This window comes from Periophthalmus magnuspinnatus, chromosome 23, assembly GCF_009829125.3.
Source record: "Periophthalmus magnuspinnatus isolate fPerMag1 chromosome 23, fPerMag1.2.pri, whole genome shotgun sequence".
Taxonomy (NCBI): domain Eukaryota; kingdom Metazoa; phylum Chordata; class Actinopteri; order Gobiiformes; family Gobiidae; genus Periophthalmus; species Periophthalmus magnuspinnatus.
Genome location: NC_047148.1, coordinates 14,413,968 through 14,427,078, shown reverse-complemented (window position 1 = coordinate 14,427,078; position 13,111 = coordinate 14,413,968). Strand labels below are relative to the sequence as shown.

General features: G+C 39.1%; 1 protein-coding gene across 3 annotated transcripts in view; it reads right to left on the bottom strand.

Moving 5' to 3' along the window:
* Positions 1-13,111, bottom strand: part of plxnb2a.1 (plexin b2a, tandem duplicate 1) — a 100,506-nt gene that overhangs the window by 6,208 nt on the left and 81,187 nt on the right. For all 3 annotated transcript variants that reach the window (XM_055231455.1, XM_033990240.2, XM_055231454.1), the window contains 15 exons: positions 11,830-11,965; positions 9,854-9,990; positions 6,859-7,041; positions 6,573-6,663; positions 5,532-5,735; positions 5,359-5,442; positions 4,985-5,080; positions 2,956-3,092; positions 2,785-2,885; positions 2,267-2,496; positions 1,742-1,923; positions 1,598-1,664; positions 1,376-1,522; positions 1,225-1,302; positions 533-611 (listed from right to left, as the gene is read on the bottom strand). In XM_055231455.1, the coding sequence (XP_055087430.1) occupies positions 533-611; positions 1,225-1,302; positions 1,376-1,522; positions 1,598-1,664; positions 1,742-1,923; positions 2,267-2,496; positions 2,785-2,885; positions 2,956-3,092; positions 4,985-5,080; positions 5,359-5,442; positions 5,532-5,735; positions 6,573-6,663; positions 6,859-7,041; positions 9,854-9,990; positions 11,830-11,965 (1,952 nt within the window). The remainder of the gene's footprint in view (positions 1-532; positions 612-1,224; positions 1,303-1,375; positions 1,523-1,597; positions 1,665-1,741; positions 1,924-2,266; positions 2,497-2,784; positions 2,886-2,955; positions 3,093-4,984; positions 5,081-5,358; positions 5,443-5,531; positions 5,736-6,572; positions 6,664-6,858; positions 7,042-9,853; positions 9,991-11,829; positions 11,966-13,111) is intronic.

Genomic DNA, 13,111 nt, shown 5'->3' with positions numbered 1-13,111 from the left:
GAGCTTTGGGTAATGACCAAAAGGACAAGATCACGGATACAAGCAGTCAAAATGAGTTTGCACTGTAGAGTAGCTGGGTACTCCCTTAGAGATAGGGTGAGGAGCTTGGTCACATGGGAGGAGCTCGGAGTAGAGCCGCTACTCCTCCAGATCGAGAGGGGCCAGCTGAGGTGGCTCGGGAATCTGTTCCGGATGCCCCCTGCATGTCTCCCTAGGGAGGTGTTCCGGGCATGTCCCACCGGGAGGAGGCCCTGCGGAAGCCCCTGAACACACTGAAGGAACTATGGCTCTCGGCTGGCCTGGGAACGCCTTGGGGTCCCATCGGAGGAGCTGGAGGATGTGTCTGGGGTGAGTCCCTGCCCCCGCGACCCGGCCCCAGATAAAATGAATAAAATGGCTGGATGGTAATTAGTGAGTGCGTTTAATGATCTAATACCCTAATATCCTTCTAGCTATTAAGACTGTCCTAATGGCACTTCCATTGAAGAATGAATAAAACTAAGTGACAGCAGAGAATCTTTTAATTTCTTACCAAGAGCAACACTCTCCACTTTGGGCCTCTGAGAGTAGGGAAGATTTCTGTACACCTGATCAATAATCTTCTCCTTCACCTGTAAACCACAAAAACACATTTAACTACAGCATGGATTCACAAACACTTAAAGGCTGTTTTTAGGAAACACAAATCTCACAAAAATACATGTACTAATACATAAGCATCTCTAAAAAAAACTATAAACATTATAAACAAAACATTGTTTTCTTTACAACCCTATTTTCCTGCAATATTCATAATCTGAGTCAAAATGTATAATGGTTCCCCAGGGGCACTCAGAGCTGTGAAAGACTGAATTTAATGTCATCACAAAATAGACCATAAAATACTGTATTTCAGCACAAAAAACTTTCAAAACGGTGTAGAGAGAGTAAATATCTCATTACTTTAAAGTAACTTTTCTGGTGGAGGGTCCACCACCTGCTTATCTCCGTGGAGATGTTATCTTTTTTCCTGGAATGTTCCACAGTATTTAATTTTCCTGTTTTGCATATTTAGTAACCAGTATTTTTATTACTCAAAAATGCCTTCAAAAGTTTTACTGTGAGTGGGTTTACCTCTCCACAGATCCCACCGTAACCTCCACCAGGAAAGTTACAAAGTGCACCTTTAAGGCACTCGTTATAGATACCACGCAAACTGAATTTTGGCTCATTTTCTCAACCCACCTGTGTGATTGTATCACAGTTCAGCACTTTTACAGGAGTCACGTCGGGTCCTTCTCCATGCACCAGTACCTGCAATGTCTGTAACAACAAACATCAATCATTATGAAGCACATAATTCTGTAATAAAAAAGAAAGTTACAGTTTTACTAACCAAAACAGAGTACTCCACATCATCACCCAGCAGCCCTGTATCATTCAATGTGTACTTGGCTTTCTTCAACTTGGCATCCACTGGCCCCTTCTCTACTTGGTGTTTTAAGGCCTTGAACAGCTTGTACAATGGCTCACCTGCAGTATCCTAAAACACAAGACATTCAATCCACATTTAAATAATACTGAAAATTAAATTAAGGAGATGAAAAAGTATTCTTACTTTGAGGAACTGATAGAGACAAATGGACATCCAATTACAAAGCATCCTTTCCACCACTGTCTCTGACCTACAAATAGAACAAAGAAAAACATATGAAAAATGTCGAAAACACTAATTAACCTTTCTGATGGCATTTTCTCTGACCTCCTGAGCATGAGTTTGGGGTTTTTGTTCTGCACATGTTCATCCATTAGCTCCAGCAGCAGTGTCCGCATGATGTCAGTGTAGTACTCCAATTTCCCATGTAGCGCCACCGTCAGGAGAGAGGCAAAATAACCACGAGATCTGGCATTGAAGTCAGGGCGGCTCTCCAGAGTGCGGATGAACTGTTGACAGAGTGCACATTATTCATTCATGAATAATAACCCTAAGGAAAGTGAATACATACTGTCAATGGTGGACTTTTTTACATACTAAGAATGACCATTTTTGTGTAGTAGTAACAAAATTAGAATGTCCAGTGAATAGTTTGGGCAATTGCTTTGAAGTTAAAATACATACATTATGAAATAAATTACATGAATCAGCAAAAACAAAAAAATAATGATTTAATTTAAAGTTTGTGTAGATCTTTTATTGCTTTTATTGCAGGCACACGTTTGCAATCTTTCACTTGTTTATCATCTTTCAGCGCTGCCGAAACATGTAAAGCTAAAGCAGAAAACTCACATTGATGAGAAAGGTTTTGCTGTTGAGCAGGTTGGAGAACTGGTTCAGGGCCTGGGACACAGTTGCCCTGCGGTTCTCTGGGATTTGAATCTTCCCTGTGATCATGACATCATTGGCGCCATCTTTAGACGGCAAGAAGAAGGTGCGATCCGTGTAGGTTTTATAGTCAAGGAAGGGGATACGGGCCTCACTCAAATCACTGGTGTTGTCCTCCATTTCAATCATCAGATCTGACAAAAAATAATAAAAGACTAGAATTAACCAACATATATATGCATTAATATGGATGGTAAAAAAATCGTAAAAATAAATATTATCTAAACCTCTTGGGGCAAGTTTCACATGTCTTTGCATGTCATGTTCATGAAGTCACCTGGGTATGTCACATTTCAGCTGTTCTGAATAGTTAAATTCTGGATTTTAATCTATACAGTCAGTGCAGAAAGTGAGGAAAAGACCCATGCCCTAACCACAGGAATATTTAACTCTACATGTATGTATATCTGATGCAAACTTACCTGTGAACTCTTTCTTGCATCGATCTCGCACACTTTCCTCCAGATTTTCCAACTGATGTTTGACCTTCTCATACTCGCGTTCTGCCTGCTGGCTTTTCCTCCTGTAATGATTGAGCACACACATTTAAAACAAACTGGAGTTACTCCCCATATTCTGTGTAAAGGACGTACCTGTAGCAGTAGACGGAGATTGCAATGAAGAGAAGCATAGGAACAATTACTGCAGGGATGATAATACCCAGGGGGATGTCATCTTTTCTTGCATAATACACTGAGCCCACCAACCATTCGCCATCCCCAAATTTCACCTGGAAATACAGCATTCAAATATTATATGTTTGACAAGACCTATTACGCTTTCCACCTGGAATATATATAACAAATATATTTCCAAATAAAGGTTCTTTTTAACATACCACATAACATGAAATGTTTCAGATGCCTTTTGTACGTGATTATGTTACTGTGACCTGTCTTGCCAGCTGATATACACAGATTTTGGCACCATTCTTGTACCTGCATTGGTAGGGGAATAGTGCCATCTGCTGCCTGACCTCACGAGGACAGCATCCCAGATCCTTGAAAGTTGATCGGCCCCCTCGTCCCTGTTTACTGTCCTGTGAGCTCGTTTCCGGATCTCAATAGCCTCCTAAATCCAATGTCTGTGTATGTGGTCTTCCATCCCAATTATCTTTGCACTTATTTTTTTGCCCTTTCCCAGTCCACGATATGTCTTCTTCTCCTGCAGAGATATGTGATAGCCGATTTGAGGTTCTTCTGTTCTACTTTTTTGTGTCGCTCTTGTACTTTTGCCCCTACTGTTTCCTTCTTGCATTTACTTTTCACTTTATTACATGACCAGCATTGGACTTTGTATATAATGTTACACTTTTTTGTTCTGGGTTTATCTTGTCTTTTGAATGCACCAACTTATTTGCTGGTGTGGTTTCACTAAGGTGTTTATATTCTCCGTCTTCCTGGCTGTTTATCCTTTCCTATTGGCTTTCTCCCCCACTGGCTGTTTTCCCTTATTGATGGCCCAGTTTGGATACAGGCATACCTGTAGTGCTTTTGTGATCCTCCTTGTCTGCCTTGTTCATCTGTAATTAAACTGTCTCTGTCAAACAATATCCGTACAACTGAGAGCTTATGGGCTATGGGGTGTTCTGAAGTCCATAGGAGGTACTGAGCCATGTGTGTTGGTTTTCAAAAAATTTAGATTTTTATGCTACCATCTTCAATGCATATTATGTTGATGACCAAGAAATCTGTGGCATTATTTCATTCTTCTTCTTGCCTGTGCTGTCAGTTGAGTTCACATGGTCCGTTAGTTCTTGTGTGCTCTACATTGACTTTCTCTAGTCTGTTGTCCCCATACCTCCTCCACAATGACAGTGTGTATTGTGCTGGTGATGGTGTGGATTGCCTTCTCCAATTCCTCCACAAAGAATGCACTAATGATGGCGGAGAGCTGTCCCCCATAGCAAATAGCAAAACCCTCCTTCTGGTGGTAGATCCTGCCCTTGTATTGGAAGTTTGTCAATATTGAGACGAACTGTAGCAGTCGTGTGAATGGGCCATTCAACTTTCAAGGACCTCAGATGCTGTCCTGGAGAAGTCGGACAGCAGATGGTGCTCATCCCCTACCAGTGCAGGTAGGAGAACAGCCCAAAATCTGTATAAATCAGCTGGCAAGACATGTCACCACAACATCACGTGACCCTTCTGAAGACTGATGCAGAAAGCGTCCAAAACATGTTGAGGTATGTGTAAACGACACACTGAACCTTTATTTAGAAATAATATTTGAAGACTAAAATGAAGTATAACAAACATCATGATAGATCATGATTTTATTGTAAACTACAATACTGATCTAAAGTGGCTTGGCAGTAGAAATGGGTCCACTGATTTGTTGGTCAAAACTACAGAACTGAGAAGCCCCTTCTCTTTATAGTAGCCTTTCATTGTGGTCTTTTTGTGTATAATCACAAGTATGTACAGTACTACAGAGCAATTGGTAGGGATAAGGGGTAAATGAAAACAGAAGTATTCGAAGCACCCAACACTTAAAAGCCGGACAATACAGGCTTACACAAACATGCATGAATAAATAAAAATACAATTCTGAGTTAGATAATGATGAGGGAACACCATTAAAATATGGTTTAAAAAAAGTGTATTTCACAATCTTACGTACCACGAGTTCGAGCGGGTCATTGGTTGTGTCTCTGCGTTGGCGTTTGGATCTGGCTCGAGGCTGAGTGGAAGGAGCCTCGAGGATCAACTTATCATCCTGTGGAGAATCACAACATTATACATATTTTTTTTACTTTGCTGTTTAATTCCATAAGAATTTCACCAGAACAAATAAGCACACTGCATATTCTCAAATGCAGCGTTGTTTGAATAGCTCAATTGCCTATTTAGCTTGCCTTTATAAATAACTCTGTATATATTTCTACTGTGCAGAACACAGTATTTCATTTTTTATTCCAAAGAAACAATAATAACTTTTTACAACAGAAATGGTTATAATGATCATTAGCAGTTTCAATTTAAAACTACACACACCTGCAGTATATTGACATGACAGGTGGCATCACCAACAAACGCTTGAGCCTCTTTGGCTGTCATGGCTTTTGAGAATCCACGACCCTGTAAAAAAAAAGAAAAGGAAATTCCAAATAAGGCTAAATACAAAAATGCTGCCGAGTTTAGCTTTAACCACAGGTGTCCATTCTCACAGTGACGATGATGATGCTGGTCTCTGTAATGACGTTCTTGTTGAGCCGGTCGAAGGTGGGGTTCAGGTGATAGTTGAAGTCCTTGAGCTCCTCTACCACATTGTCCAGCTGCAGCACAGTCCTAATGGACTCCACAGAGCCGTTCACTGCAGGAGAGCTGAAGTGAAGCACGCTGTCGTTTTTACTCTTCGCCTCTTGCACAAACTGGAAAACAGAAGAAACTGTTAGAACTGTGAACTAATGATATAAAAAAATGCACAGAGATTAAAACCATTATGTAAAATAGTGAAAAAGACTGGTTAATTGATTTAGTGATACAATCTAAGGTTTCATCCAAGATCTGTGGGAAAGTAGTTCAAAATGAGCTTTTCAAACCCTTATCAAAAGTAGTTTACACAGATGTGAATTAAAATAACTGAATTAGACTGGCACAGGTGCAGCCTGAGCTGCCTATGAGCTCTTTGTGAGTCCCTTTTGCTGCTCGCTGACACAGTGTTGTGTGAGAGATAGATGGAAAACGACAGTGCTTTTATTTATCTGCCAAAGCGTTCTGACTGACACTCTCTCTCTGCAGGGGAGAGGAGGTGAAGCGCTTTATCACCGCTCCATCACAAACTCTGTCTGAAGCAGGAAGACGGAGGGGAGCTCAGTGGGACGGCGGCAAAGCAGAAAAGGATACAGCTCTGCTACAAATCTGGAATCACTTGACTTTAAATATGGTGTTTGGTAGTTTTGCCCACAAATAAACAAGCCCAGGAAGATAACCGTGAGCATAACACTGTAATCTTAACATGTTTCAAAGAATGGTATTAGCTTTGGAAGGGCTATAACTGCACATCAACAAAATGTGACATTTGATTTGTAACTTTATATTTAAAGTAAATAAGTACAAATAAATACATTTCATGAATTGGAACTATAAAAAACACAACTGTGCACAAATTATCAGTAAAGTTAAAAGCTTTTATTACCACCACAAAAACATTAACAATAGAACACAGTGAATATGCATTATGCATAAGCAGGTTTTATAAAACATACCTCAATAAGTGTGGTGTCCTGCAGCACTTTCATTGTGGCTCTCTGAATCAAGTCAAATCCATTTCCAGTCACAACAATACTACGGCCACCACTGCACACACAAAAACACTTTTCAGTAAGGATTAGATCAAAATAATATTACTAATAAGGCCAATAATAACATTACTACTAAGTATTTGCTAATATTGCAGCAGTAATATTCAGTGTTGTGTATATTGTTTTTTACCCTATATTATATGGCTGCAGCATAGAAAAGATGTTATAATAAGATGTTATAATTGTTTACCACACAAAACTGGTCTTGGGGTTGTAGCCTGTGATCTTGGGGTTCTCAGAGTACTGGTAGGCAGCTGGGACATCTTTTGTGGTGTTTTTTCCATAGTTCACAGTCACTGTCAGGTGGTCAGATGGGAGCTTCTGTCCACGGTATTGGCCCGTCTTACATGTGATCTGTTTACCAAATGACAGGCTGAGGAGAAAACAGGACAGAGCTAATGAATTAATGTGATGACAAATGTACAGAAAATTATAAACCAAAATCCTTTGCTTAGCTGTTTTTGATGTTGGCAGGCAGAAATAAATAATCTTTTGAAATATGGCAATGTCTTCAGTTCACCGTGTTTCTCATCAAAGCTATTTTAGTGGATCCAGCCTTTGAGTTCTATGTGCCTAGCCACTGGCCTACGTCACTTGCAGCTGGTGGCGCTGCTGCACAAGCATCCAGCCAAACGCTGTGGTGTGGATTTCAAATGCCTCCGGTTGCTGCGCTATAGCTCTACAAGGGGCCCCAAGGATGTGTCTCTCTGCTTGGGCCTTTTGAATGCTAGATTGCTGGCAAATAAAACATTTCTCCTGAATGATTTCTTCACTTCACAGAAACTGGATTTTATGTTACTCATGGAGACATGGCTCCAACCCGTTGAGTCTTCCCCATTCTCAGAACTTTAACCACCTGAATGGTTTTATCTGAACTCTCTTTAGATTACTGGCAGAGTTGGGGGGCTAGCAAAAGTGTACAAATTCAGCCACACCTGTCAGCAGGTTCCAAGAGACTCATTTTTGAGTTTTGAGCTTCAGAGCTTCTTTTCATAGTAGTGTATTTTGGTGTATTGCCCTCCAAGTTCAATAAAGATTCTATTCAGGACTTCACAGATCTACTGACAGGCATATTACTGCCCTATGACCAGTTTTTGATTGTCAGGGATTTTAATATTCATGTCTGTAGTGAATTCAGAGTTTTTAAACTTGAGTTGTTTAACTTAATCCAATTAGTGTCAGGCTCAACACATGTGAAAGGACACAACCTTGACTTGGTGTTGTCCCTTGGCCCTCATGTAAATCCAATGGAGATTCGTAAAATGTACTTTCTGGACCACTTTGAGGCAGCGTTATGGAGAACAACAAGGCAAAGTGTGATTGGTCCATGTATCCCAAAATGCCGAGTGCGAACAATTAACTCTGACTTCCTTGTTTTCTGGCACATTCAATGTATCTGAAACTATGAATGGAGATGATTGGCAAAACACCACGCTGGATTGTCGGCTGTCTCATTTCAGTGACACTTGCACAGAGATTTTGGATGCAGTGGCTCCATTAAGAATAAAGTGCACAAAGCCACTAACACAGCTTTGGCTTAATGAGAGTACGCGTGAGGTCAGACGTGCATGGAGAGGAAATGGGGGGGAAAGGACTAGTGGTTTCCCTGCAAATATCCAGAGTCTTGTCAAATATCAAAGTAGTTAAAGCTGCCAAATGTAGTTTTATATCAAACCTGGTGTCAACAAACTGCCACAAACCACTTTTTAGTACTTTGAAGTCTCTTGTAAATCCTTGTAACGCAAATGTTGTTGTGCCTTCATCTACGCTCTGTGTAAACGTATCATTCTTTAAGGATAAAGTCTATGCTCTTAAACTGACACTGCCCTCTGTCGCGAACCTTGTAATTCCAACAGTCTGTAATTCAGTCTTTGATTATTGAGCAGTGTCTCTCTTGAACTTAAAAAAATTATTGTTTAACAGCTAAAGACTTCCTTGTCTCTGTCTTCCATGTCCACTAGATATTATTCCAATTCGTCTGTTCAAGGATGTTTTTGATTCTACTGGCTCTTATATTGCCAATGTTATGAACTCATCTCTACTCTGGTAAATCCACAGTTCTTTTGCTTTTAGACTTATCTGCTGCCTTTGATACGGTGGATCATAGCAACCTTCTGTCTCGCCTGGAGACACATTAAGGGTACGGGACTCTGTTGGTTTCAGTCCTATCTGTCAGGCAGGAGTTTTTCTGTGAACCTACGACATTCCTCTTTGTGTCCCTTAGAGTACAGTGTGCCCCAGGATTCTGCATTAGCTTCAGCCCTATTTGCTCTGCACATACTTCCCCTGGGTGATGTTTTTAGAAAGCACAATGTCACATTTCATTGTTTTGCAGATGACATTCAAATATATCTGCCAGTAACTTCCATGACAGCCTGACCTTAAAATCAAAATGTAACTGGGATTGTGGTGTTTGGCCAAACTAACTCACTGTGTGATTGGTCCTGTGTCCTCTTATTGTCGCCCTGCAGTGAAGAATCTTGGGATGATTCTGGACTGTATGCTCAAACTGGACATCACATTAGCTCTGTCATAAGTCCTACTTCCTTCAGTTGAGGCTCCTTGCTCAAGTAAAGCCCTGCCTTCCACAGGCGGATTTTGAAAAAGTAATCCACGTATTTGTAACGTTGCATCTAGATTATTGTAATTCTTCATCTGTGGGGCTGGACTAGACCTCCCTGCAGCACTTACAGAATGTCCAGAACGCTGCAGCTCATCTGCCGACAAGAGACGAGGGAAAATTATGCCTGTGCGATGCAACCTGCACTGCCTCCCCATTTCATATCAAGTGCACTTCAAAATGTTAGTGTTTAAATATCTGCACTCTATGGGTCCTCTTTATTTGAGTTACTGCAGCCCTATACTGCATCCAGAGCCCTGAGGTCAGCTGACCAGCTCCTGCTGCTGTTACAGGACCTTTTCCTGTTAGATGCTCTCAGTCTGTAAAGCAGTTTAAGACTAGATTGAAAACCCACCACTATTCCCTAGCATTTAATAATAGCTAGACAGGAAAAAGAACAAACCCCAATATATCCTATGTATTGTGTTATCTATATATTTGTTTTCTGTAGATTTTTATGTGTCAGCTGAAGTAGTTTTAAATGTGCTATATAAATAAACTTTAATTGAATTGAATATTTTTTGTATTGGATTTTGTGGCTCGGTCTTAAAGATGTATCACTTACACTTCACATGGTACTCCTCCGACACTGACAGCCACATCTTCTTTAGTTGCTGTGTCCAGGTCTTCTCCTTCAATGGTGATGACTGTTCCTCCGGCTGCTGGACCCTTGCCTGGCTTTACATAGTTTGGTTTGGGGTCCTTAAATGAAAAACAACATATTCAACTATTTATCCTAAAAATACTAGAATAAAATATAACGCCAAAAAAATTAGGGTAAATTGAATTAAAGGGATTTGACTAAGGATGGTCTGATATGGATTTTTTCAGCTGATACCTATACTCCATATTTGTGTTGTTGCTATGGCCAATAACCAGTAAAGATTATAACATTTAGGGTCCAAAAGATAATGTTCAGTTGAGGTTAAGATCACAAATTAACTTTTCACTTTGTAAAATAATCACAGCTCAATTTGTCACAGACATAAATTAATATGCTTCATAATGGTGTAAAAATGCAGTCATATTTTTAGTCTAATTGCTCTTTTATTTTGAACTTACTAATAAAAAAACAACAACAACACACATCCGATGCACTGAGGACAATAACACAGTGCCACAGAGACTGGGCAAGTTTTGGAAAAATAATTGTGCCACATATTGACCAAACTGTTGATATCAAAGTAACAGTATTTTACTGTAAGCTCTCATGTGTATTACCCCCCAGATTGAGGTACACAAGAATAAACACTGCATCAATGAGCTCTAATATAATTTTGTATTGAATTTTGTAGTATTGAAATACTGATGTTGTTGCTCCAAAAAACTTTTTAACAGCACAGACAGCATAGCAACAAAAATATATTTATTCCGCACCACACTGAAGGATGTGGCAACTTCCAACTCATAGATCTGGAAGAGCAGCTGCGCACGGAGCATGAAATCTCCCCATTTGATGGAAGGGAAGAAAGGTGTAAAATAAAAGCAACATGTTTTTAAATCCCTGCACCAGCTCAAATCTTCTTGTAAAGTTCTGATAAAATCTTGTTGTTTTGGCAAGGAAAAACAAATATTCCCAAAGAGGAAACTTCATACATCAGAGCACAACAGCATAGGTACATGGGAGGCATCTCTTTGCCAAATACCTTGTAGAACAGGTTCTATATTGGTTCAACAACTGAAAATGACATTAGTTTTCTAATATCTCAAGAGCAAATCATATATACGTCAGTGTGCAGTGAGTCTATAATATTTTAATGCTGTCTGTCCTTTCTGAGAGTACCCACATTTATCAGGACTTCACATAAAAAGTACAATAACATTTTGTAAAATGTAATTATATAACAAAAAATATGCAATTTGTAAACAGACAACCTTGCTGTTATTTAGTTATGCTGCTTATGAAACAACAATACAAACAACAAACAACATTTTTTTTTTTATCCTAACAAAGTGGTATATTTGCATAAGTGAATGTGTGTGTGGAGTGAAGATTTTGGAAGCAAAGAAACAGAAAAACAGATGAAACTTGAGAAATAAATTAGTATTTTTTGTCACAGCAGTTTGCATTAATTAACTCGCTGCTCAATTAAAAACAATAATATTTAGATCAAATAGCAAATGGAAACAAACAAACCAGCAGGAGGAATCTATGCTCTGGGCATTTGATTCTCTGCACCGCTGAGTTTGTACAAGCAGGAAATTTAATGCTTTGGAAGTTTTTTTACCCAAGAGAACAACCTCAGACAAAGGAAAAACTGTGAGCCTGTGAAGGACTCGGTTGGGATTTAGTTGTTTTCAAGTAAATAAAAAATGATAATCTATAATCTAACAGCATTAATACAAAACTTAAAATGCCATTACATAAGATGTTCACCTGCATAGAAGAGCATAATTTTGCCTTAAATAGTGTGTTTAAAAAATATATATATATAAATATAAAAATTTGTCAACAGAGCAGACATATACCTACCTAGTCCAACCAGTTAATATTTACTTATCACAGTCAGCAAACCGCATAAAGGATATTCACCAACTTACCCGGTAAGTGAAAAGGACCTGTGATGTTCCACTTCTGCCCCCCTCCACTTCTATGTTCACAAAGCCTTGGTTTCGCGGTGGGAAAGGGACGTCAGATGGAGGCGTTCGCTTTGCAGGGCCGATTTCACACACCACACTGTCAACACAAAGCATCAGTCAAAACTGTTACAGCTGCAGGCAGTCATTTAATATTCAGGTACAGTACATGTGAAATTAATTAAAACACTGTCAAGAATCAAAAGATGTGCACTGACCAAAGACAGCCCAAGAACATCTCTAATAAAACTCTACAACTACACATGGGAACATTCTACCTTCACCTATAGATGCAAAATGTTGACAACAGAAAATCACTAGGTAACACAGTGGCTCAGCATTCTATGATTGGAATAATTGGTTGACAGTTCAAACCCCCTTCTGACTATTGCTATGGGCTTTTTCTGGGCAAAACACTTCACCAATCTTACAGAGAGTTAAAAATGTAACTAAGGCTCTATGAAACCCAGAGGGTGGTGCAGAAATGACTGAAGGGGATCATTCAGTCCTTTCAGCAGTTCCCTCTGATGGTCAGTAGGGATTGGACAGTAAACAATAATATTATTTATCATGATAAAAAGGGTAGACAATAATTGTTTGTGGGACTTTTTAATATACCGGTAATCATGATAATCGCCCACAAATATAATCAGTATTATATCACCAGAATGAGCAGAAAAAGTTACATCTCCAGCTACATGTACAGATCCAGCATTTTCACTTCTGATACCAATATTGATACGCACTTATTATCTTAAAACACAGTGAATTTATTACATTTATTTAGTCATTTATCCTTCAAATAACTACTGAACAGGTTTGTATAAATAAAGGTTCAACCATTATGAGATGTTCTGTGCCAAAATCAGCCTGTAAATAGTCTTATTACATCTAATTAAAGGACCAACCAGAATATCGGCTTAACTGAAAATTCATTTTTCAGTATCGGCATCAATATTCAATACCCATATCAATATCAGTGCATCCCTAGTTTTCAGTTATAACAAAGTACAATATATAACACTTAAAGAACCTATTCATTATATAATATTACAATTATAATGATTCATATCCATAATATTTTAAACTGTCAGCAACTTTAATAATTATCATGATATACTCATTAATAACAGTTATTTTGGCCATGATTATCGTGACACCAAATTTAAATATAGTGCCATGCCTAGTGGTCAGTAGGGATGAGATAGAGTTCTGTGAATGGGAATACAACTGGGATGCGCATGCG